The sequence below is a fragment of the Zeugodacus cucurbitae genome, chromosome 2 (genome assembly GCF_028554725.1).
Source record: "Zeugodacus cucurbitae isolate PBARC_wt_2022May chromosome 2, idZeuCucr1.2, whole genome shotgun sequence".
Lineage (NCBI taxonomy): Eukaryota > Metazoa > Arthropoda > Insecta > Diptera > Tephritidae > Zeugodacus > Zeugodacus cucurbitae.
In genome coordinates this window covers 81,022,791-81,046,056 of record NC_071667.1, presented here as the reverse complement: position 1 = coordinate 81,046,056, position 23,266 = coordinate 81,022,791, and the positions used below count along the sequence as shown (strand labels likewise).

Sequence of the window (23,266 nt, the reverse complement as noted above, 5' to 3'; positions counted from 1 at the left end):
GTTACTAAATATTTAAAAAAGCCGTGAATATTCTTGGACGCATTGTTATAAATTAGCCGTAGGGGTTTCTAAGTACAAACATCAAAAGCAACAATAGTGTCGAATTTTAACCGGCAACTTTTGCTTGGAGCAAATTGCGAATTGCCAAATAACCGCATCCGGCGATGACAAGCGAACAAAGGGAAGACGTAACGGCATATAACAGCAACATATACTATACATATTGAGGGCGGGTTGTAGGGGTGTGTGCAAGCCAGAAAATTGGTGACGTCTTCGTCAGCAAACGTTCGCAACGTTGCCGAAAGTGAACACCACGAAACAGGCAGCCACACAAGCGTATTGATAATGAAAACGACGCCAACCATTTAAATATAGACAAACTAACTTTACATATATAAATTTATATATATACATATATCTACACATACATACATACACACATATGTATATATTATCATTTGACATACATATTTACGCGCCTGTTTATATTTAGTATACACATCATAGCTGCTTTCCATCTGCTTTGTGCGCGTTCTGCTGCTACATCGAAGCATACATTTAGGCGCACCACCTACCGCAAGAGGAAAATGCGTGGCCACGATTACACCGCGCGCGCCACGCACAAACAACAGAACTCAAACTGAAGTCTTCAGTTTTCGAGAGGAGACGCTGGAGGTGTGCTTGCTGGCAGCGGGCGTTAAGCTGCTGAGCAGATGATTGCCCGTCAATGTGCGCTGTGAATGAAGTCCACCAACCAAACAACACGACGACGAAACACAGCAGCACAACAAGTGGGGTTGAATGAGTGCCAGCCAGCCAGCCGGTTGGATGGGCGGCACGCAGCGGGCGCAGTGTTGTATGGTGGTGAGCTTTCGAAAGCTCTACGGCTGCATTTGCAGACGAGCTTTACAGCAGCTGCTGCTGCTCCGACTGTTGTTTGGTGTTCATTATGGCGTTGCTTCAGCAAATGCTGAACAGTTTCGTTCGGTTAGTGTAGCAGTTAAGTTCGTATAAGCGGCTAAAAACGGCACTACACACTTTACACTGCTTCTTAGTGAATTGAGTGTGGTAGAACTTAGTGTGAGCAAAAACCGAAACTGTCAAATAAATTGTGTGCAAATTTTAGTAAAATTGTGAATTTTGAGACATCAGCAGCAATATTAACAAAAATTAAAGGACAAAAGGCAATTATACATTGCATACTTTACGGCGTGTAAGCATTTCAAGCGTTTGAGTATATCAGCTGGTAGCAACTTTGCGCTTCCTTGCCAGTGTATATATATGTATGTATGTTAGTCGCCGCAAATTTCGGCAAGTGTCAAAAAATCGCTTGGTATAAATTGGGGAGCAGTGTTGCCTCCATACGCGCGTGCAAAGTGGCGACTCTTGCGCTGTGGTGAAAATCAAGCAGTTCAAGCGCACAATTTACGAGCAACGGACGTAACGTAACGCATACAGTCAAACAGGCCAGAAGAAGGCAACAAAAATAAAAACAAAATAGTAATTAAATTTTTAGTGATTTCAACGACGTCATCAACGCCACATACCACTACTAACGGTACAATCAAAATAAGTGCAATAAAGTGAGATTTTGCTGACGGTGATTTGGTGACAAGCGCCGCAACGCTATAAATTTTCGTTGGCTTCCGACAAGGCGTGCAATGGTCTTTGCTGCATGGGGCAATCCTGCGGGCCCGCTAATGTTCCTGGCAAGCGCGCTAACGGCGCTGCTCTTCGTCATTAATGTGCCCAGCACGTTGGCTACCACAAGCGACGGCAGCGTCGCTCCGGCCGCCGCGCTCAACGGACGCAATGACGTGTTCACCAGCTCGTTCCTGGTGCGCTTCAGGCGCAGCGTTGACAATGACCTAGCTGGCGAGGTGGCAGCGCGCTATGGATTCGATAATATTGGAGCAGTAAGTACTAGAGAAGTAAAATAAAAAGAAAAATAAAATGATTTTCACATTTTCGTGGCAAATCGATTAGACAACTCAAGTGCGAAAGCAGTTTCTTCTGCGCAAAATGTCTGTGTTCTGTGTTGCAACTTCCAAAGGTAAAATGTGCATTCATGCGTCTAAATTACTTGGTTACATTGCTATTATTGTTGTTATTATTGTTTTCGCTGTTGTTGTTGTTGTAATTTTCCTTGTCCCTTGCCTGTGGGAAAAATCAATTTGGTTTCCACTCACTTGCAACACGACAACGTCACATTTAACCCTTGAAACGCCGGACACAACACAGCGCAGCGCAGCGACGCAGCGAATGGAAGCCAAAAAAGCAAATAAATAACGAAAACAACAACAACGCGCTAAAAACAAATGAGAGTAACGAAAATGTGTAGGAAAAAAATATGAACAAAGTTCAAAAGCGTCAAACACTTCACTTCCCCTTCAGTGCGCCACGAGTGGAAATATACATATGTATATATATATATTTATAAGTATGTCTGTGTGTGTGTGCAGGATCGCATATGTATAAATAAACATATATTTATGTATCCTTCATACAAGTCTATTCAAAAACTTTGCACTTTACTTTCATATAAAGTATACTATATACAGCTAGTAGATGGCGAAGACGGGGGGCACGTGTGTGTGGTGTGTTGGCTGTAGAGTGAAGCTTGTGACTTTCATCACATTCACAGCGTTGCGTGAATATTTGTTTTGCATTTAAATTGCTTTGTGCGTGTGCAGTGAATTTGTTGAGCATACTTTTCGGCAGTTATGCTTTTTATAAAACCTCAACAACAACAACAAAATAAAGTAGAAAACCTGTAAGAAAAATGTATGCAAAGTTTTAGCCTCCACCTGTTTGTTGTTTGTGTTTTTGCGTTTTTATTTTCATACATAAACCAAATTCTTTTCAATAAGCCACAAAGTCAGCTTTCTAGTCACACCACACAAAAACCGAATTCTCAATTCTCAATTTTTATGCATTTTCATTGAAGTCGAGATGAAAAGAAAATTTCTGTCGAATATTAGATATGCATATAAATTAAATTATTTAAAAAAAATATTAAAAATCCCACACAAATATGCTTGCATGTACTGAATTTTTATTTTTCTTGTTTATTTTATTTTCTATTGCTCTCCAGCATTGTGGATGTGCTAAAAATATTTTTTTGTATGGTTGCTGTAGTAACATATGTCGGTGGTAGTATGTACATATGTAGTCTACACGCCTACTTGGATATTGCTCGAAACAGTTTTTTTGTGAAACAGATTGTTGTGGTTTTTATTAGTAAAAAAGTCTTTTCAAATCTTAAGTGATAAATATTAGAAACATTCAAAAATACAGAGTTAGAAGTTTAAGCCAGTTAAGAGTGCTTAAAACAGGTCTCGTTTTCCGAATCATATTTTTCAAGAGGACTCGACTCTAGAAACTTCTTCTCTTTCTGTGTCCAAATAAAAATGGCATTGGTTTTGAGAAAATTTACCCAAACGCTTCGAGGGATTTAACAATGAACATTTTTCACTTTTCTAATTTAATGAATTGAATGTTCTTAGGGTCTTTATGTAAAACAAAAACATGAGATATCAGAGTATAAGTATTTGGAAAACGTGCCTCTCATAAGAATTAATTTTCTACGAATCGCCGACTGGCGACTGCTATTGGACAAAACTCTTTCCAATTGGCAGCTGAGCAGGTTGGGCTATCTATTTTCTTAGGTTATGTTAGGTTGTAAGGCTGTTTCCCAAAGGGAAACACACGTAGACTTTAAAATATAGTCCTTTGTGAAGCCTGGATCCCCCCTAGATTAACAATTAGGAGTCGACAAAGTGCCTTGAACCTACTACATATCAGCAGAGATTTTTAACTTCTATATTCGCTATTTTGCGAGCCTGTTCTAAAAAGTGAGATCCAAGCAATCGCTTTCTTAATCTCGCAAAGACGGAACATTCCAGAAAAATGTGATGAGCTGATTCCATCTCATCCTCCTCTATGCAGCTTCTACAGCTAGCATCCGATAAGATTTTTAACCTTACAGCGTGGATCCCAATGGGTCAATGGCCAGTAAGAACCCCTACGACTAAGGAGAGGTAAGGTTTACTGAGGCCGAAAAGTTCGGTAGTCCTATCGCGGGACTAAGCATGTGTTGCACCTTCCCAGCTCAGCCGAGGCCCATCTGTTCAATAGCAGACCGCAGTGGGACAATGGTGCTCCTACATGATTCCATGCTTCTAATAGTGAGTCCGTCGTTCCTGACATTGCAAGCTCATCAGCCTTACCCCGCGATTCCGCAGTGGCCATGAACCCAGTCTAATCTCATCTATTTTCCTTACATTTAATTGAAAACTTGCCAACCATATTAGAGGTCATCTTGCTTTGAGCTTCAGTAACGATTGTTTTTTGTATTCGATGTGTGGTTTTCAATGGGGGTCTTTTTGATAGCTGTTACTTAATTTATACCCAGTTTGCTTTCCAATTTCATAATGATCAGACTTACTAGGGAACAATGTCCGATGCTGACACACGACCCCAATTGCTGCAAAAAATGGTCGGAAATTGGACATCTCGACTGGAATTTATTTGAGGCAGCCGCGGCGGTCACTTGTCGAAAATCATTTTTAAAATATAATGACAAAGCCTTGGCTTGCTCCGAAGATAAGACCGATCCATAAGTTAACTGAGCACTATAAATTTTGACAAAAGACTCAACTGTACATAAATCTAATACCATACGAGGTGTGTTCAAAAAATAACAGGAATTTTATAATTTCCAATTGCACCAAAGTCCAATTATATTTTTTTTATATTTTTTTATAATGTTGATATACATACATACTTGTCCCTGAAGTATTTTCAGCTATTCATTGCATACTCTGTTTGTAGCAGCCGCTAAGACTAGAAGTGTGTTTATGAGCTTGGCGATTTTCGATTGTTAAAAACTCACACTTCGTAGCTTGTTCGTGAATTCTTGGGCAAAAACAATACTGTGACAATGCCCCAGACTCCATATTCGCCAGACATGACTCCGTCTGACTTTTTCCTATTTCCAAAAATAAAGATAACTTTAAAGTGCCATCGCTTTACAAGCATACGAGAAATCGCTGAAAGAGCCAAAGGTTATTCCGAAAATCGAGTTTGAGAAGTGTAGACGAAGGAATTAATTTTTTTTTTTTAAAAAATGAAAACTGTTTGTAATCTTTTTTTTTCATATAATTGGTAATCCTCGGATGTGACTTTACCTAAAGTCAGATGCATCTTCGTAAAATGTTATTTTTGAATTTAAAAATTTATGCTTATTATTTCAACCGATTTAGTAGGTGATAAAATATATAAAAGTACTGAGTAATAAAAATTTCAATGGATTGTATATAAAATAAATTTGACTCATATATATTTTAGGCTTTGTATACGAAAATTCGAACATAATTTTAGTCCGCTTGCCTTATGTAAATGTCGCTTAAAAAATTGTAATCTCTAAACAAATTACGAGCGCTTGCCCATTAACTGACTACGAGAGCCTATTACGAAGCAGTAAAGTCGAAAGTAAGAGCCATAATCAATCGTAGGTGCCGTTACGCGTTAGCATTGAAAGGACAACTTACTCACTTGCAAGCATAAGTACCTACATAACTCTCTAACTTCTCGCTATTATACGGTTATGTGAATCCCGCTTACCGAATGTCCAACGATTATCAATATGCAGTAGATCTCCTAAGCTGAGCGGGATTATGACACAATGAATCGGTTATGATTGCTTTTGCATGTTTCCGACAAAGTGGCAACATATCCTTCACAACTTTGACAATGCCGGAGTGACATTTGTTTACTGTGTGTACATAGTTACATATATACATACGTTCATTGACATCGATTTTGCTGTTTCGAACACTGTATATAATATTCCAATAAATAATGAAGTGGTTGTTATAGTGATTATATGCTTTAACCAAATATTCTTCTATTAAAATATATATGTATACTACATATATGTTACATACAATACATATTTTAGAAACGTAGTTCTGACATATGGCAGCTGCTTCGAAGTTTCCTACTGTACTTTACTTTTTTTGGTATTCCCAAAAAACATATCAAAAGGAATCTGCTATCTAAGCTAGGTTAAGCTGCAGGATTGATCCAATGGCTTCCACTTAGACAGCTAAAGCTGTCAGTCCTTTGTGATGCTCCTAAATATGGTCACCACCGACCTTCAAGCGTCGGCAAAACACTTTGAGTCTGTTACAAATTTATTAAGGCGGATTAGTGCTGCCGAATGTTTCAGCCTCAGACTAGCAAAATATGAAAAGTTTTCTAGATAGTGTCTAGATGTTTCAATCTCGTCACCCTCCATACTACATAGACAACTTGCTTCTTGAATTGCGGCGAGTTGAAACCTGCTAGGTGCAAGTAGTTCAGTGGACCCCTGAAATCCACGCTGCTTTACAGCCACGAAGGTGCTGGTCATTAAACACAGCCTACCCAGCTCATGTGAGTCCACAGATCCACTGCCAGGAGGCAGGAGGACAACGGGGTGCCAGTTCGTTCTCATTAGCGTAGCGTAAAGTTATCATTGATGGCGAGTTCTTTACAGAAAATTGCTCCATTAATCATCTCTCTGGACTTCGGGCCATCGACGAAAAAGTCCATTGCGCTACTTCTCTCAATAGTCTTTTTTAAAATCTCTGCTCTGAACCAATAAATACTGCTAAGAGTCCTCTTTAACTGAGTTCCTTGTGTTAGATGACAAACAATCGTACAAATCGCATCAGACCCACCGATGTTGATTTTAATTTCAAATTAAAAATAATGTTATGGAAAGTCAAGCCTCCAAAATAGTTTAACGCTTTCAGAGATTAATAATATTGAGTAGAGTCAAAAAATTATCCCAAGAAACGACCCGATATCGAAGTGGTTACTCTATACTATTCATATCAAGTTTCCAACAATAGTTCTCATATTCGGAGAGCAGTGAAGTCAATGCAATGTTCGTTGTTTCATTCGAATATCTCCTAGATCTTACATAGACTATCTGAATGATCAATAACTTCTATGCTGAAGATGATGTTAACAACAAGGCCTGTTATTGACACGATTGACAGTTTGAAATCTCCTTACAAACAGAATTAGATTTGCTTCGACAATAATCGACGAAGGTATTTTAAATTTCGACCATAGTGCGAAATGCTCTCGAAAAATGCCGTGAAAGTGAAAAGCGCGAAACATCGTTGGTGAGAGAAGTGTCAATAATAATAAAATTATAGTATTTGCGCAAGCGAGTGTAAATATTTATGATGCAGAAATTGCTCTACCGTGTTTGTAGACAACACTACATTAATTTTAATGTAAACGAACGTGCCTCGAGGCTTGAAAATCTTCTTTATTAATGGGTCAATCTGACTCTTTCAACTTTGAACTATGCATTTTTTTAATGGTTGACCGATTTTCAATGCATCGATATCTCTTCGAATTGTATACTTTTACACGCCTCCGCCCAGTTGAGGCACACAAACGACATATTTGCCTTCTGAAAATGGAAAACTCACGGCGCAAAATATTTCACTCACTCAAAGCAACGGTGTTTGTTGTTTTTGTTTTTTGCATTACACTTACCGTTAATTAGATTCGTTGCTGCGCTTCCACTACCGGATCGCCGGACGTTAGTTTCCGTCGCATTTTTGTTTTTGTGTTGTCATCGACCGTGTTGCTTCAAAGCCAGCCGGTGCGACGATGCACTGCCAATCGATGGCGGTTCAGAAGAGATGCATATATTATAAGTATGAATGGGTGTGTGTGTATGAGTGTTGGTGTTGCTTTTGACGTCTTCCCTTCGTTAGTTATCGTCATCGATGCAAAACTCAAACACACTCATAACACATTTGCGCCCTAATCAGCTCTGTAGCCAGCTACGCCGCAGAAGCAATGACACAAATAGGTCAACCTTGGCTCCGTTGCCCAGCCAGCGAAATCCCCGCAGTGCTTTCATACTGGCCGCGTGTTGATCTAACCAACCTCTTACCTCCTTACCCCTTGTACACTCGTACCCCTTGCTTGCTGGGGCGTTCAGCAACATTTGTGTCAACATTTGTCTTTTAACAGAACTTTATTGCAATGTTTTTGTTTCAACAAGTCGTACAACGACAACAACAGCAACGCTGCTGTAGTGTGTAATATGCGAGCATAAGTACTGCTGGCCAGCCTTTGCCTTAATCCCTGCTGTCGCTTTATAGCTGCCACGAACCAAAGTTTAATTTGCGCTGCTTCTTCTTCTTCTTTGACACACACACACACTCTTACAAAATGGTTGACTGCAGCAGCTGTGCTGTTGTTGCTCGGTTTCCTTTTACTGAAACATGTCTTTGAGATTGTATTTTTCAGTTTTACTTTTAATTAAATGTGAAAATCTTCGCTTGCCATTGAATGCATGCAGGAAGATATAGAAAATATATCAGCACACACACACACCTATATATTTTTATATAAAAAATCAAAAAAAGCATCCACAAAAGTGTAGTCAGTAATGGCAATGGGAATATGAGCGGCCCCGCAGCAGCCGGCAGCCTCATCATCAACGGCATCCCACAGCGCAGCACCGAGCAGGTCCATCTCAGCGTCTTCTCTTTCTCGTTCTACTGTCAGCTCTTGAGCAGTCTCCTACGCGGTTTCTGCGTATGGCAGCGCCAACAAAGGCATTACGCCGCAAAGGAGTCCAGAGCGCTACGTGTGCACCAAAGCGCCAGTGTTTGCAATAACAATAAAAGTATTTGTGCGGTCGCTTCTGTGATTAACTGTGATATTAACAATAAGTTGTGTTTCTGCTTTTTTTTTGTAATGTGGCCTGAATTTCCTTTTTTTCACCTATTTGTTATAGAGGCTTGCTTGCTTGCCCTGGTCCTGGTTCTTTCAATTGATTAGATTTCATTGTGTCACACTGGCAAATAACACATTTTAAACCTCTTCATTAACCTAATTTGGTTCAGTTTTATGCTCGAGGAAAACGTGTTGCGCAGTTGTTACTTTAGTTTTGTTCACCTGACAGCTTTAATGGATGCCTGTATTAACTGAAAGACTCTAAATATTTAGATATAGATTCAAGCTTTTAGTTGGTTCAGATAATTGTTCATCTAAGTAAAAATGGAGATGTTTTCATAAAACTTGGTATACATTATCTGTCCCAGAACGTACACTCCCCCACAATGGTCGAAAACGGACAATGTAGCTGCACATCCTCAACGTAACTGTACTTCATAAAACTGTAAAGAGCTCTAACATCGAAATTTTAGACAATTTGGTCTATCATGGAACTAATATCAATGCCGAAATCAATATCAGATCGTTCTCAGAAATATGAAGTATGGAAAGGCTTGTATACACTTGCTACGTTAAAATTCTTGCTAAAGACTGCCATGAAATAAGGACTGTTCTCCTGGTAGCCTCGGTTTCTAAAGGGTGATCGATTTCGAGGTTCCCTACTAGAAAAAACACAGAAAATTCCAATTTATTATCTTTCGAAAGAACAATCCTAAGATTTATTTTTTAAAGATTGTCTCTTTCAAATGTTGGCCGCCGCTACATCTCAGATGGTCCATCCGCTCGACCATTTCGACTGGTAACTGGCGAAGGACACGCGTGATATTTTGCTCCAAGGCCTAAATCGAAGCGGGATCGTCGGCATAGACTTTAGACTTTACATATCCGCACAGGAAAAAGTCTAACGCTGTGATATCGCACGATATTGATGGCCGTCACAAAACGTGAAATTATTTGCCCACTGAAGTGTTCTCTTAATAAATCTATTGATTGAAGGGATTTGTGGGACAAGGCGCCGTCTTGTTGAAACCAAATGTCGCCGAGATTCCTAGCTTCAGTTTCAGGCTCCAAATAGTCGGTTATCATGGCGAACGGTGCCGATTCGACTCTCCACGGTCTTCTTGTACACTCTCAGCTACGGCTGCTACATTTTCTTCACTGCGTGTTGGACGTGATCTATTCGGTCGAATATTATCCTATAATGAATGCTGGTCTCAAGGCCAAGTTGTTCAGAACTTAAGCGAGAAACACATTCATTACAGAATGTGAATTTTCATGACAGCTTCACACGGCTCACCCGAGGATCTGTCAAAAAAAACTAAAGTAAAAACTGTGCTAAAAGTACTTCTACTTGGATTACCCGACATAACCATCTCTAAATACGACATAAGTGTAACTTTAATTTCGTGAATATACGTCGATAGTTCCAGTGTTTGTTATATTGAATCCAATCGCAGTCACAATAATGTTGATGTGAGTGTCTTCCACAATGATCTAGACCACCTCTTACTTTTAGGAATCATATTCGAAATGGTATGAATATATTCTATTTGCACCTGATCACAGTCTCATCTTTCTGCAAATGTCAACTTTATTATCGTTTTTAATTGGAAAACTAACGGCATATACATATTTACGGTTCCCCATTTTATGCCCTTGAAGGGCCAAGTAGAATAATACTGGGTATGTTCAAAAATATCCACAAATCTAAGTATGTATGTATCTTTTGTATTTACGATAAGTAATAAAATCAAGAGCAACATTTCGATGATTTTTATATTCGCATCCTTATCTGAATACACACATATTGTATATTATATATATTTAAATATATTTGGATATCTATATATATATACATATACTTGATACTTGATTAGCTTGAGTGTTAAGTTGATAGCATCAAATAATATACATATCAGCCCACTTCCACAAAATTGACTGATTTGCCAACGTCGGTGGGTATTCGCATTGGTATCGGCGTAAACAAATCGTGTGTGCCATAAATGCTTTTAAAAACGATCAGCGGAAATACATAAATATAGACACATAAAAATTGGGCGTTGAGGCGATGAGAACAATCATTTGCTGCTGCAGTTAGACAGTCAGTCATTAAATGCGGTGCTTAAGCGAAAAGCAAAATACTTCTGCGAATGAAGTGTAATAAAAAGAATCATAACAATCGTAAAAACAACTGTATTGTTGGAGTAATAATATAAATATAGTATAAAGTCTCCAGCTGTTATCCGGAGTGACGCGCTAACTTATATTTATTTCTTCTAGTGAAGCCTTATTTATGTAGATTAATTTAAGAATCTCCATCGTCAATGGAACAGTCGATAAGCGCAATCATCGACTATAATAACATGTGTCGTCTACCTAGCAAATGCGTTTACGAGCATGTGTTGTGACATTATTGCTGTTGTTGTTGTTCTTGTTTATTTTATTCGTTTGCGTAATAAAATTATTGGCCATAAACCAATTGGAAAATACCAATGAAATCGAAGATTTTATCGAAATGTGTCCTGAGCTCTGTAGACATGTGAGCATAAGTGCTAATGCGAAATAACATAAATTACTAGTATACCCAGAGAGTTAGAGAAACTAAAAATAGTCGGCTCAAATCTGTTGTGGGGACTTCAGTGAATATTTATTTAGTTTTTCTTGACTTTATTTTAGAATTTCTTAGCTAATTTAAAAATTTCTAGAGATTTTACTGCATTCTAGTTAATCTCATAAGCCTTCTGCTGATGGAAATTTGCCTTCCTGCTTTTAAGTCCATCGTAAACAATTCCATGAATTCGAACTCAGCTTTAGTGAGTTCGAACATTCAAAAAACTTTACGTAATTGTTGTGATAAAATTAATAATCCCTTCCAATTAATTTGCAAAACAGACAGAGGCAATAAATAAATATAAAGAAATTGAAGAAAAAATTTAGCTTATATCTTACCAGAATATTCGGCAAACTTTATGCTAAAATTAAGGTAATATCCTTTACAACAAAACCATTCATAAATGCCATTCTAAGGTATCTATCATATCTTCAATAAAATTTCGTTGTTTGATGTTTGAAACATAATTAATTCAAAATAACGATTTTTTTGGTGAATATGCGAGAGAAGAAGCTCCAGATGACATAAAATGAGAACCATACTCAACTTTCCATAAAACCGCTCATGTGAGACACTGTATACTATACTCGTATATACCAGTTTCGAAATTTACTTATTCGTTTCGACTGTACTTCGTTTAAAAAAGTTTTAGTTCTTTTTAATTTTTTATTTTCTTAAAACTGTAAAACTGTTTCGAAATTGGGACAATAGTGAAATAGAATGAATAATTATTTTCGAAACACAGCTTAAATATTTCTAGTTAAATGACTAATGATTGCGATATCTTTAACACATTTCGATCTCAACTGGAGCTAAGAAGTTTTGTAGTAGCCCTTTCGCACAGGAATTAATTGATCAATTAACCGACTGTTGCTTGATTAAAGCGGCGATTTCGATCTATTTACCATATAAAGGAAGGAAATATCTTATCTTATTTTATTACATACATTTTTAACACACTGAAAATCGAGTTGAAACTGGAATGCAACTCTGGGGGTTGTTTTCCATTTTGTAAATTTTACTATGTTTATTGATAAAATAGCTATCAGCTGATGAAATTTACCGATTTCTTATGAGCAACAAAAATAAAAAAAATGTATAACAGCTGATCGTTAATCGATTAGAAGGCAGTGCGAAAGGCAATTGTAAAGTTAAGGTATTAAATTAATTTGGCTGTGCGAAAAGGCTATAATGCTTTAAAAATTAATTTCTTAATTTATTGCTATTGAAAATATTTTGGTTAGGTTTTGCCTCCTGTGTTTTAAAAATATATATTTTTTTTATTTTTGTTTGTTTATATTTTATCTTTTCTCTTTCAGAATAGCGTATGTTGATTGGAACGCAACCACATTTTATTTTAATTTTGTTCATATGACTGGAACCTCACTAATTGCTGAAACATAGAGTTTCTGACTGTATATAATATTTTTAGAGTCCCACATGTTTCAAGATTACTATTTTATCTTATTTGCATTAATTTCCAGATTCATTCGCCACACTTCTCATAAAAATTTGAAGCCTTCAAAATAATTTACATCTCTTATAAATGACGGCACTTGAGGGATTTAGTTTTTAACTCCAACAATATAGCCTAGACTCGTTTATCAAGTGACATAAAAACTATATTTTCTCCTCAGATATATATTTCTATATATATATATATATATATATATATATATATATATATATAGACTCATGATGAACTGCTTGTATTTTTTAACCAAATTTCCCTAAACGTTCTACAAATTAATGTCCATAAAAACAAAAATATTTATCTACATCATTAGAGCTTCATATTATATATTTATATACCTTCATGTACATATGTCCGTATGTATTTGATTGTAGCATAACTACGAATATGAATAGATGTGCGCACATTGATGGCTTGATGGATGGACACAAAATATTTGAACTCTTAAATGAATCATTGTTTTCCATATACAAATACACACCTGCATAGATATATGTGGATGTTTTATGAATGATAATAAATTTGTACTTAAGTGCTGCCATTTTGACTAATGCATTGCTGATTAAACGTACGTATATGTATTTGTGTGTGCGTGTGTGCGCCTAGAGTTATGTAAATCAAATTTTTCGTACGAAAATAGGTATCGAAGATATGCAATATTTACAATCAATGTCAGACCACGTTGACGTATACACGACATTGATTTTCTTATCGCTAAACTCGTAAGTGCGTGCGAGATAACTGTTTGGACCGCTGTACCCGCCTCCTCCCACTTGTGCTATGCTATGCTATGAGTGTGTGTGTGACTACATTTGCTGTGTGCATTATGCCGTAAGTACTTAAGCGTTAGGCAAACTCCTTTTTATTATATTCTATAAATCAGCTTGTATACTCTGAGTTCGGTCTAATCTCGCTAAGCGCATTTGCGTGCAGTTCGCAGAAGCGGCGGCGCTCCGCGTCCAACTTTGTCGTTTGTGGCATTGTTTTGCCCAGTTGTCGTTTGTTTAGCGGCACACAGGCGGGCGTTTGTGTTAGGATTGTTTCAATCGCCTTTTGTGAAACTTAGCGCCTTGTGCTTTGATTGTCTACCTTCTTGTATGTGTGCATGAAGCATGTGCATGAAGCATATGCATGTGTATGTATGAATGTTGATGTTTATGTTACTCATGTTTACAATCAGTTTTTGTTGCGCAACTTACTCGTTTTACACACAAGTATTAAAATCCTCCCTCATTTAGTTTTAGTGCCTCTAATACATTTAAAGCATTTTAAATATGTAGCTCAGACAGCTGGTGTATGAAACTAGAATAGCTAGGAGCAAATTAATTTGTATTCACTTTTTATCTCATATAAATTATGGATTTTAAAATTTAATTTTGTTGATTAAGGTCTCGTACTGAGTCATTCTTTGTACTCTGTGTAGATAAAGAGAGCGAGTATAATCTATAAAACTTTTCCATACTAATATTTCCGCGAAAATTCGTATTTCGTAGTTGGAAAATACTCTCGGGATAATTAGGTTAGTATAGGGGAATCACTCTTTGAAGCTGATGTCTCAATAAAGCCTTAAAACAATGTCTTAAAATTTCTAGTAAAATTATTTTAATGGCTAATGATCACAGATCCCCATTTCAAATGTGTTAATTTCTCCATAAAAAATTGTGATAATTAAAATAAAATTTCGTCGATTTTGATTTAATGGGACTCGAAGCACAATAAATTTGGTCAGCTAATTTGAATCAGAAATCATCTGAAATCAAAATAAATGATTTGACAATAGAATATTTTAAAGTGCTATCATATTGAAAAGCATTAAAAAAATCTTACAGTAAAAGTATTTTTTATTAGGGTTGCCATATGTTTTAATAGTTTTATTACATAAAATTTAAAAAGAAAAATGAAACAACTCAGTATCGGTAACAGACTAGTGATAGACAAACAGCAGGCTTATAGTTTAAACATCTTTGACATAATGTTGCCACCTGTTTAACAGTTTTTATTTATTAAAATCGTTTAAATAAATGAAATATTGCCCTTCAAACTTATTTTATTTGTGGAAAATTTTCGCTCAGAGTTACCAACTGCATTTAAACTTGAAGTAACAAAAAGCATAACACTGATAAGACATTAGATATCGAACGGATTAATTTTAAAGGCATTTTGTAAAAACTCATCATGAAGTGAGTCTGTTTCACAGTATACGAGATGTGTTCAAAAAATAACGATAATTTTCGTTTTATGAAAAAAAAAATATTAAAATTTTTTATGAATTCGAAATAGTCCCCTTTCCCCTTATGTCATCTGTTTCATCAATCGTCGAAATACTTCTCGATTTTTGGGTATAGCCTTTTGCTCCTTCAGCGATTTCTCATTAAGGTTCTCTTTATTTTTGGAAACAGGAAAAAGCCATACGGAGTCATGTCTGGCGAATTTGGAGGTTGGAGCATCTTTACAGTATTGTTTTTGGCCAAGAGTTCTCGAACAAGTTACGAATTGTGAGATTTTTACAAACGAAAATCGCCAAGCTCATAAAAATACGTCTAACCATAGCGGCTGCTACAAACAGAGTATGCAATGAACGATTTGACAATTGGAAAAAGAATATTTCAAAATTCCCGTTATTTTTTGAACGTACCTCATAAGTATTTGTATACAGTAAAAGTTGATAAGAAATTTCATAATAATAATTTTGATTGAGAAATACTACACTCATATTGTAAAACTTTTAATTCAAAGTATAATATATATTTTTTCGTTAAAAAAATATTTTTGAGTTATAAATTTCGAAAATAACGGGTGATTTTTTTGAGGTTAGGATTTTCATGCATTAGTATTTGACAGATCACGTGGGATTTCAGACATGGTGTCAAAGAGAAAGATGCTCAGTATGCTTTGACATTTCATCATGAATAGACTTACTAACGAGCAACGCTTGCAAATCATTGAATTTTATTACCAAAATCAGTGTTCGGTTCGAAATGTGAAATCCGCTTTTTTATCGACAAATTTTGTTCAGCGATGAGGCTCATTTCTGGTTGAATGGCTACGTAAATAAGCAAAATTGCCGCATTTGGGGTGAAGAGCAACCAGAAGCCGTTCAAGAACTGCCCATGCATCCCGAAAAATGCACTGTTTGGTGTGGTTTGTACGCTGGTGGAATCATTGGACCGTATTTTTTCAAAGATGCTGTTGGACGCAACGTTACGGTGAATGGCGATCGCTATCGTTCGATGCTAACAAACTTTTTGTTGCCAAAAATGGAAGAACTGAACTTGGTTGACATGTGGTTTCAACAAGATGGCGCTACATGCCACACAGCTCGCGATTCTATGGCCATTTTGAGGGAAAACTTCGGAGAACAATTCATCTCAAGAAATGGACCCGTAAGTTGGCCACCAAGATCATGCGATTTAACGCCTTTAGACTATTTTTTGTGGGGCTACGTCAAGTCTAAAGTCTACAGAAATAAGCCAGCAACTATTCCAGCTTTGGAAGACAACATTTCCGAAGAAATTCGGGCTATTCCGGCCGAAATGCTCGAAAAAGTTGCCCAAAATTGGACTTTCCGAATGGACCACCTAAGACGCAGCCGCGGTCAACATTTAAATGAAATTATCTTCAAAAAGTAAATGTCATGAACCAATCTAACGTTTCAAATAAAGAACCGATGAGATTTTGCAAATTTTATGCGTTTTTTTTTTAAAAAAAGTTATCAAGCTCTTAAAAAATCACCCTTTATATTAATGGTTATTTTATTCGCAAGTACTCAACATAAGTCTATTGGGTGTCACAGTGTGTATTAGGGTGAATATTTTTCAGATTCGATAATATAGATATATCAATTCCTTCATCGATATCAATTTTGACCAGTTGAAGAATATCAATGGAAGACGACCCTAGCATATATATATATAATTCCTTGTAAATATCTCCATGTGTGTTCACTTTAAATTCATTTTGCGCTTTGTTTACTCAATTCCAGTGTAACATGCTGCCAGTGCGTATTTACAAAACGTTGTATGAATGTAAATCTAATTGAAAACGAAGCATGGTTTTAGGACATTGTTTGTCGAGTGAAAAACGTGACTAAAATGACATTTGTTATATTAGTTGCTTTTAATGAATGACCGCTGGCCAATTGTGATTGTACGACACTGCTCGCATATACCACCCACATGCTACTATAGATGTGGGAACCAAAAGGGCATGCAATAGGAATTTGTGCTGGAATGCCTGATTATGGGTAGGGAATCATTTTCTAAAATATTTGAAAATAAAACGCATTTAAGTCAAAAGATCTTCTTATGAAAGAGAGCAAGACTTTCTTGTAGGAACAAATAATATTTATATAAAAGTGATTGCACTCTCTCTTCCACTCTTGTTCAGCATACGACATACTTAATTCCAAGAAGTTTGTTTACCTAATAACACAATCAACTCATATGAAATTTTAATATGCATAAGGAAAATTGTAATAAGGCGCCTTTGTTAATATCCTTTTATGTTGAGAATGTGCTGCGACGTTTATGCCGCTACTACGTATGTGCCTAGTAGTATATGTGTAGGTGTGTGTGCAAATCTTGCAGCAAAAATCAATTTGCATTCATGTAATGGAAACTCACAGATTAGAATAGCAGGAAATATGAAAGACTGCCTTGCAACAAAAGAGTCAATTATTAATTTTTCTATAGGTTAAAGCAAAAAGTAAAATTGAAAAAATTAATGGTTTATAGCGTTGATTAGAAACTATCGGTAATAAAGTTATTTATTAACTCATAAAGAAGAGAATGTGTGCATAAAGTTAACTACAGCGTCATAAATGAATCTTCTCTAGGTATGTCATAAACATTTAATACAAAGTGGATGTAACAGTTGCTTTGGAGTTACTTTTAGAAGGGCTTTAAAAATAAATTTATTGCAGCAGAAATGTTTCTTTCAACATAAGATAATTTGAAAATACCTTCAATTCAATATTAATTTGGTAATATTGAGTTTAGGTTGCCACCTCTTTTAAATATTGGCCAATATTAAACTTACTTACACCTGTTGGATTCGTGTTGCTTAAATGTTTCAAAATGTTTCTACTCAAAATATTATCAAGCGCTAGTTCCTTACACCTTATTCTATGTAACAAAATTAAAAAAAAAAAATTTAAATATAATGTCAAAAGAGCGGATGTAATCGAAGAATTTATGTATTTATTTTTAGGTATTAGGTAGGCAAATATCTCCCTTCCGCCTTTTTGCTCTTTATTCATTTATTCGTTCAAATATATTCCGTTTCGTTCGATAATCTGTTTCCATCTAGACGGCAACTTCATAATACCCCACTCGTAGAAACCCCCCAACTTATTTGGAAGAACTCGGACAGCCACTTTTCAGAAGCCTTATTTGAGTTCAACTTTACACCACCAAGGCCGTTCGTCATGGTGAGGAACAGGTGCAAATCACTTGGCGCTATGCCCGGGCAATATGTTGGATGCGATAAAACCTCCCATTTGAGCTCCCGTAGCTTCTGACTAGTCATCAACGAAGTATGTTGTCGGGCGCTGTCGGGGTGGCCTATTCTGGACGCTTCTGATCGATCGCCTGCTTCAAGCGGTCCAGTTGTTCGCAGTAGATGGCAGAATTAAGCGTCTGGCCATATGGGAGCAGCTCATAGTGGATGATTCCCTTCCAATACCACCAAACACACAGCAAAACCGCAAGTTTAAAAATCCGATTATTGGGTATATAGGGGCTAGAGGAAGTATTGACCTGATTTTGATAATTTTTAGTACAGAGAAAAACTTTTGGAAGAAATACATCTCCTGTGAATTAATTTAAAATATTTGAGAGATTTACTGGTATTTTTGGTAAAAAATTAGCCACCAGCACTGAGGGGATCATATTTGTTTTCTGGGGCCTTGAAATATTATGATCCGATTTCGGCAACATCAAGCGTTGCCACACGCCGATATCATCACTTTACATTATTTGTAAAGTAAATGAATCAGTTGGATTTCAAAATTGGCATAAGGCATGGTATGCATGGTTGTGTACCGATTTCGCCCAATTTTGGACTATAACAAGTAATGCCAAAGAAATGTTATGAATCGAATTCCGTGGAAATTGGTCGAGTAGTTCCTGAGCTTTGCAGAGTTTGATCCATAAGTGGACGCTCATCGTCCATTTTTTATACCAATCTTAATGCAGACAGCCTCAGTGCCATCTATAGGGTTTTTGGCGTTTTTACTTAATTTACTTACGGTATCATTCCTCATTCCTGAAAACACAAATACTGTAACGGTATATATTTATATATAGGTAAATACATATGTTTTGACACAACAGTGTTATTTTCCATGGATGCCTTCTGTACATTATTTTTTGCGCATTTATTTCGCACACACAATATCTCTAGAGTATCCATATGTCAGTAACAGGTTTTTTAACTCAATTTGAGTGGAAAACAATCGATGATTTTTATTCAATTTGCGTGCCACAAACAAAAGAGGTGTAAAACTTGCAATTGCGCGCACAAAAAACCTGTTTGTTTGATAGATGGTATACATATACAACAAAAAAAGTTAATGGACTAATGGCAACCGAAAAAAATATTTTATACAGAAGTACAAGGTAGACGCTTAAATAAATATAAAGAAAATACTTTACTTGCACTAAAACTCGGTAGAAAGCCACTCTCACATATTGATAGAATACACGAATAAGAAATATAGTAGAAAGGAAGCATAAATAGAAATTATCGGAGGAGAAAAAAGTTTTTGGAAACTTAACTATTTGCTCACTATTTATAATAAACAATTTGTTTACAACTTTCAAAACTTTGCACTAACCTCACATAATTGAATATGCCAACCGCTTCGATAGCTCCCAAATCACATAAATTGACAACTTGATTTTGACACTTGCCATTAGGCGCCTGTGTGTGTGGGTTGCCAACCATTTTGTTTAACATTACATACATTTATGCAAAATAATCAACTCAATTCTCCATTCGCTCGCAAATTGTGCCTTTTCTTTGCTCATTCACAAACAACTTTTTGTCTTTTGTCCCTTCAACATGAAATGAATAAAGAATTTTGAGGTAAGTAAATAAATAATAACAATGCTATTAGGCTGTGTAAACAAGTGGCAAGTGAGTGCGGCCAGCTGGCGCTTGTGTGCCTGCGGCAATATTTTGACTCGACGCAGCGCTGCTTTTGGCAACTTTGCGGTTAAAAGTAATTATTATCAGTCTCAGTTCGGTTTTTAGATATGTATTCTATTATGTTCGGACAAAAGAATTTTTTAAATTTCGAATTCAATTTAGTTGGCTTTTAGGTTCGCTGAAAATATGTTAATCAAAGCTTAAAGCTTCAGGGGAATATTATGCCCTGTAGTTTGTAGAAAAATAGTTGTGTTTTCGAATTAAAATTTAACTCATCTTCGATATCGATTATAATTTTAAGTGAAACATGTATAAATATTTGAAGAATATGAAGCGAGAGATATACGTAATTACGTTATAAAGCTTTAAAAAGCTCAAAAGCTTCATTTCTTTATTAAAAGCATTACAATAAAATCCGTGTCCCTAGTAAACAAGAAAGTTCTTTAAAGCAATTATTGCTTAATTACTTCCTGTCACCATTTATCGATAACCATAATAGCGGTACTAATTATGACAGCCATAATAAGGCATATTTTATTAATGTGTTTAGCCTATCTTTTCTATTTGGTAAGCCCTCAAAATACACACAGACATTCCAAGTTTACAATTCATTAGTGAAATCTTTACGTCAACATCTGAACAGCACCTTGGACGCCCACATTTTTTGGCTATACGCGGAACTTTCTGCGAACCGATTAAACTGAAGTAGCGTTAAAATCGATTTCTTGTATTATTCATGAAATTATGTTTGTACGTATGTCTATTTGTTCAGCTCAATTTCAGTGGAGAGGAAGAGTGAGTATCTCATTTAATTGACAGTTATGTATATTTTCACCTATCAGCTTTTGATTGGTGTCGACACGTGTCAATAAAATTAATATTTAATGACAATATTTGGTTGTTGGTATTGTTGTTTTGTCTCTCGTTGGTGGACTTATTTCTGCTCAGGTAATTGTGGATTAAAGTATTATTATATGCGACAGAGTAAATAGGCGAAGGAAAAATCTAAAAAATTTCCAAAGAGAAAAGTCGAAACTTTATTACTTGTGGCACGTCTAGGGTTGGGTGTACTTAATGATGGGTAAAGTGGGTTAATTAGTAAAAGAAAATTGTAAAATAGGAGTTTTATAATAAAATAAGAAGAATTATGCTAAGTCTACAAATTCTTGTCTAGCTTTAGATAATTGATTGACGTGTTAGGCCAGTCTAGAGTCCCCCAAAAATACCTAATCTTGACAATATATTCTTGAATATTCTTCTTCATGAATTTTAGCCTATTTTTCCAAGATTTGATCGAGAAGAACCTATTGCAGGTCTTCTTGAACATGCGAAATTTATTTGAAATTCCACTGACCTGAAACCCTCCAAATAATTTTCTAGTCAATCGGAGGCTGGTTTAAACTTGTAAAACCCTCCAGCTTAAGGGATTTTTTATGAATATGACGATTAAATTATTAAATTCATACCAATTGCTCAGCAAGCATACCGACCATGTAAATTGATAAATAAAATCAGCAACTGATTGCCAAAGGTTTGTCAGTCTCGTCGCGCCATTTTGGGAATTAAATGTATACAACATTCAATATGTTGACAATGTTCGATTACTCCCACAAATATACAGCCGCCGAAGTGTTTCAAGAAAAAATATGTCAATTTTCAAAACACACTTCAACATGCGTCTGCTTATGCTGTTAAAAATAAATAAATTATCCTCAATATGTTCGGTGAATGCTCGCCTTTGAGGTGCAATTACCCCGTACTGCTGGTGCGCTGCGGCATTTGATGTGTTGACAGGTTGAGCTGTTAAATTATTCACAACATGAGTATGCTGGCGAAGGCCGCCAATTTGCATATCTCATTATTTGCCTTTTAACCCTGGTTGTCAAGTAAGTAAATACATACATATATATGTTTGTATGTGTCTATGTGTGTATGGGTATGTAAATAAGCGAATTTCGGTAAAGTCGTTGGTGTAAAAATACGCTTTTCAAAATTAGTTACCCTAAATAAAATTATCACAAATTTGCAAAAAACCGTTACTTTTAGTTTAATTAATTCGATATTGTTTATTTAACACTTTAGATTTTTCAAGTTAAGGTGTAAAAAATGCTGTAGAATCCGTTGGTATCTTAGAAAAATATTGCCATAGTTTTCAGGGTATTCATAGTTTAGCTTGCGGCTCAATAACATACCGAGATAAGGCCTTGGTGAAGGATCTGGCAAAATATTTATATATCTATCTTGTAATTTGTAGCATACCTTTAGGGGCGAACACCGAGCACAGACATGAGAACAGCCATTACATATAGCCTCTAAGGTTAGACGTGTTTTTATGACCTTGTGACGATTTTCTCTTATTAAAGGCTCACACTTCGTTGATTGTCCGTGAATACATGGCCAAAACAATAATTCAACGATGGCCCAGCCTTCATATTCCGTGTGACTTCTTCATATTTCCATAAATAAAGAAAACCTTAAAGGGCAGTCGTTTTATAAGCAAAACGGAAATCGCTGAAAGAACCAAAGGCTATCCCAAAAATCGAGTTTGAGAAGTGTTTTGACGATTGCAAGAAGCTAATATCGAATGGGGACAATTTGAAGACGACATTATTCATCTAGAAGAAAGAATAAATATTTCTAAAAAAACGAAAATTCTGAAGCGGAATTATAATTTTCTTGGATAGTTAAAATGACATCAAAAAGTATCTTCGTTTCATTTTATATAGAGCTGCTGATCATTTCTGATGACTTCTATACTATAATTAAACTCAGTCATGGCAGTATATTCTCTTGTTATTTATAGCATATCTTTAGGAGCGAACAAGAAAAAAGTTAAATTAAACAAAAATCTTAGAGAAAACTTGACGAGGTCCACGAAAGTCCGCAAGAAGCGCTGGCATAAGTGCATAATATCGAATGGGGACTATTTTGAAGGCGGCATTATACATGTAGATGAATGAATAAATATTTCTAAAAAAACGAAAATTTCGTAGCGGAATTATAATTTTTTTAAAGAATAAAAATGGCATCAATGCATTAAAAAGTATCTTCGTTTAAATTTTACATAGAGCAGCTGATAATTTCTGATGACTTCTATATTAAAATGAAACCAAGTGAAGACAGTTTATTTTATTTATATTGTTATTTATAGCAAACCTTTAGGAGCGAAAAATAAAATTGAACAAAAATCTAAGCGAAAACTTAACGAGGTCCACGAAAGTCTTCTGTTTTGAAAGAAAGTCTTGATTGAGAACAGCCTTGACATATTCGCTTTC

General features: G+C 36.0%; 1 protein-coding gene across 2 annotated transcripts in view; it reads left to right on the top strand.

The window, feature by feature from the left end:
• LOC105220360 (neuroendocrine convertase 2) overlaps positions 1-23,266 on the top strand; it is a 53,384-nt gene that overhangs the window by 125 nt on the left and 29,993 nt on the right. Inside the window, exon 2 of one of the 2 annotated variants that reach the window (XM_054234457.1) lies at positions 1,127-1,916. In XM_054234457.1, coding sequence (XP_054090432.1) covers positions 1,662-1,916 — 255 coding nt within the window. In that variant the 5' untranslated portion in view covers positions 1,127-1,661. Of the gene's footprint in view, positions 1-4; positions 1,917-23,266 lie in introns of those variants that run through there. The other variant, XM_011196805.3, reaches the window with a different exon arrangement.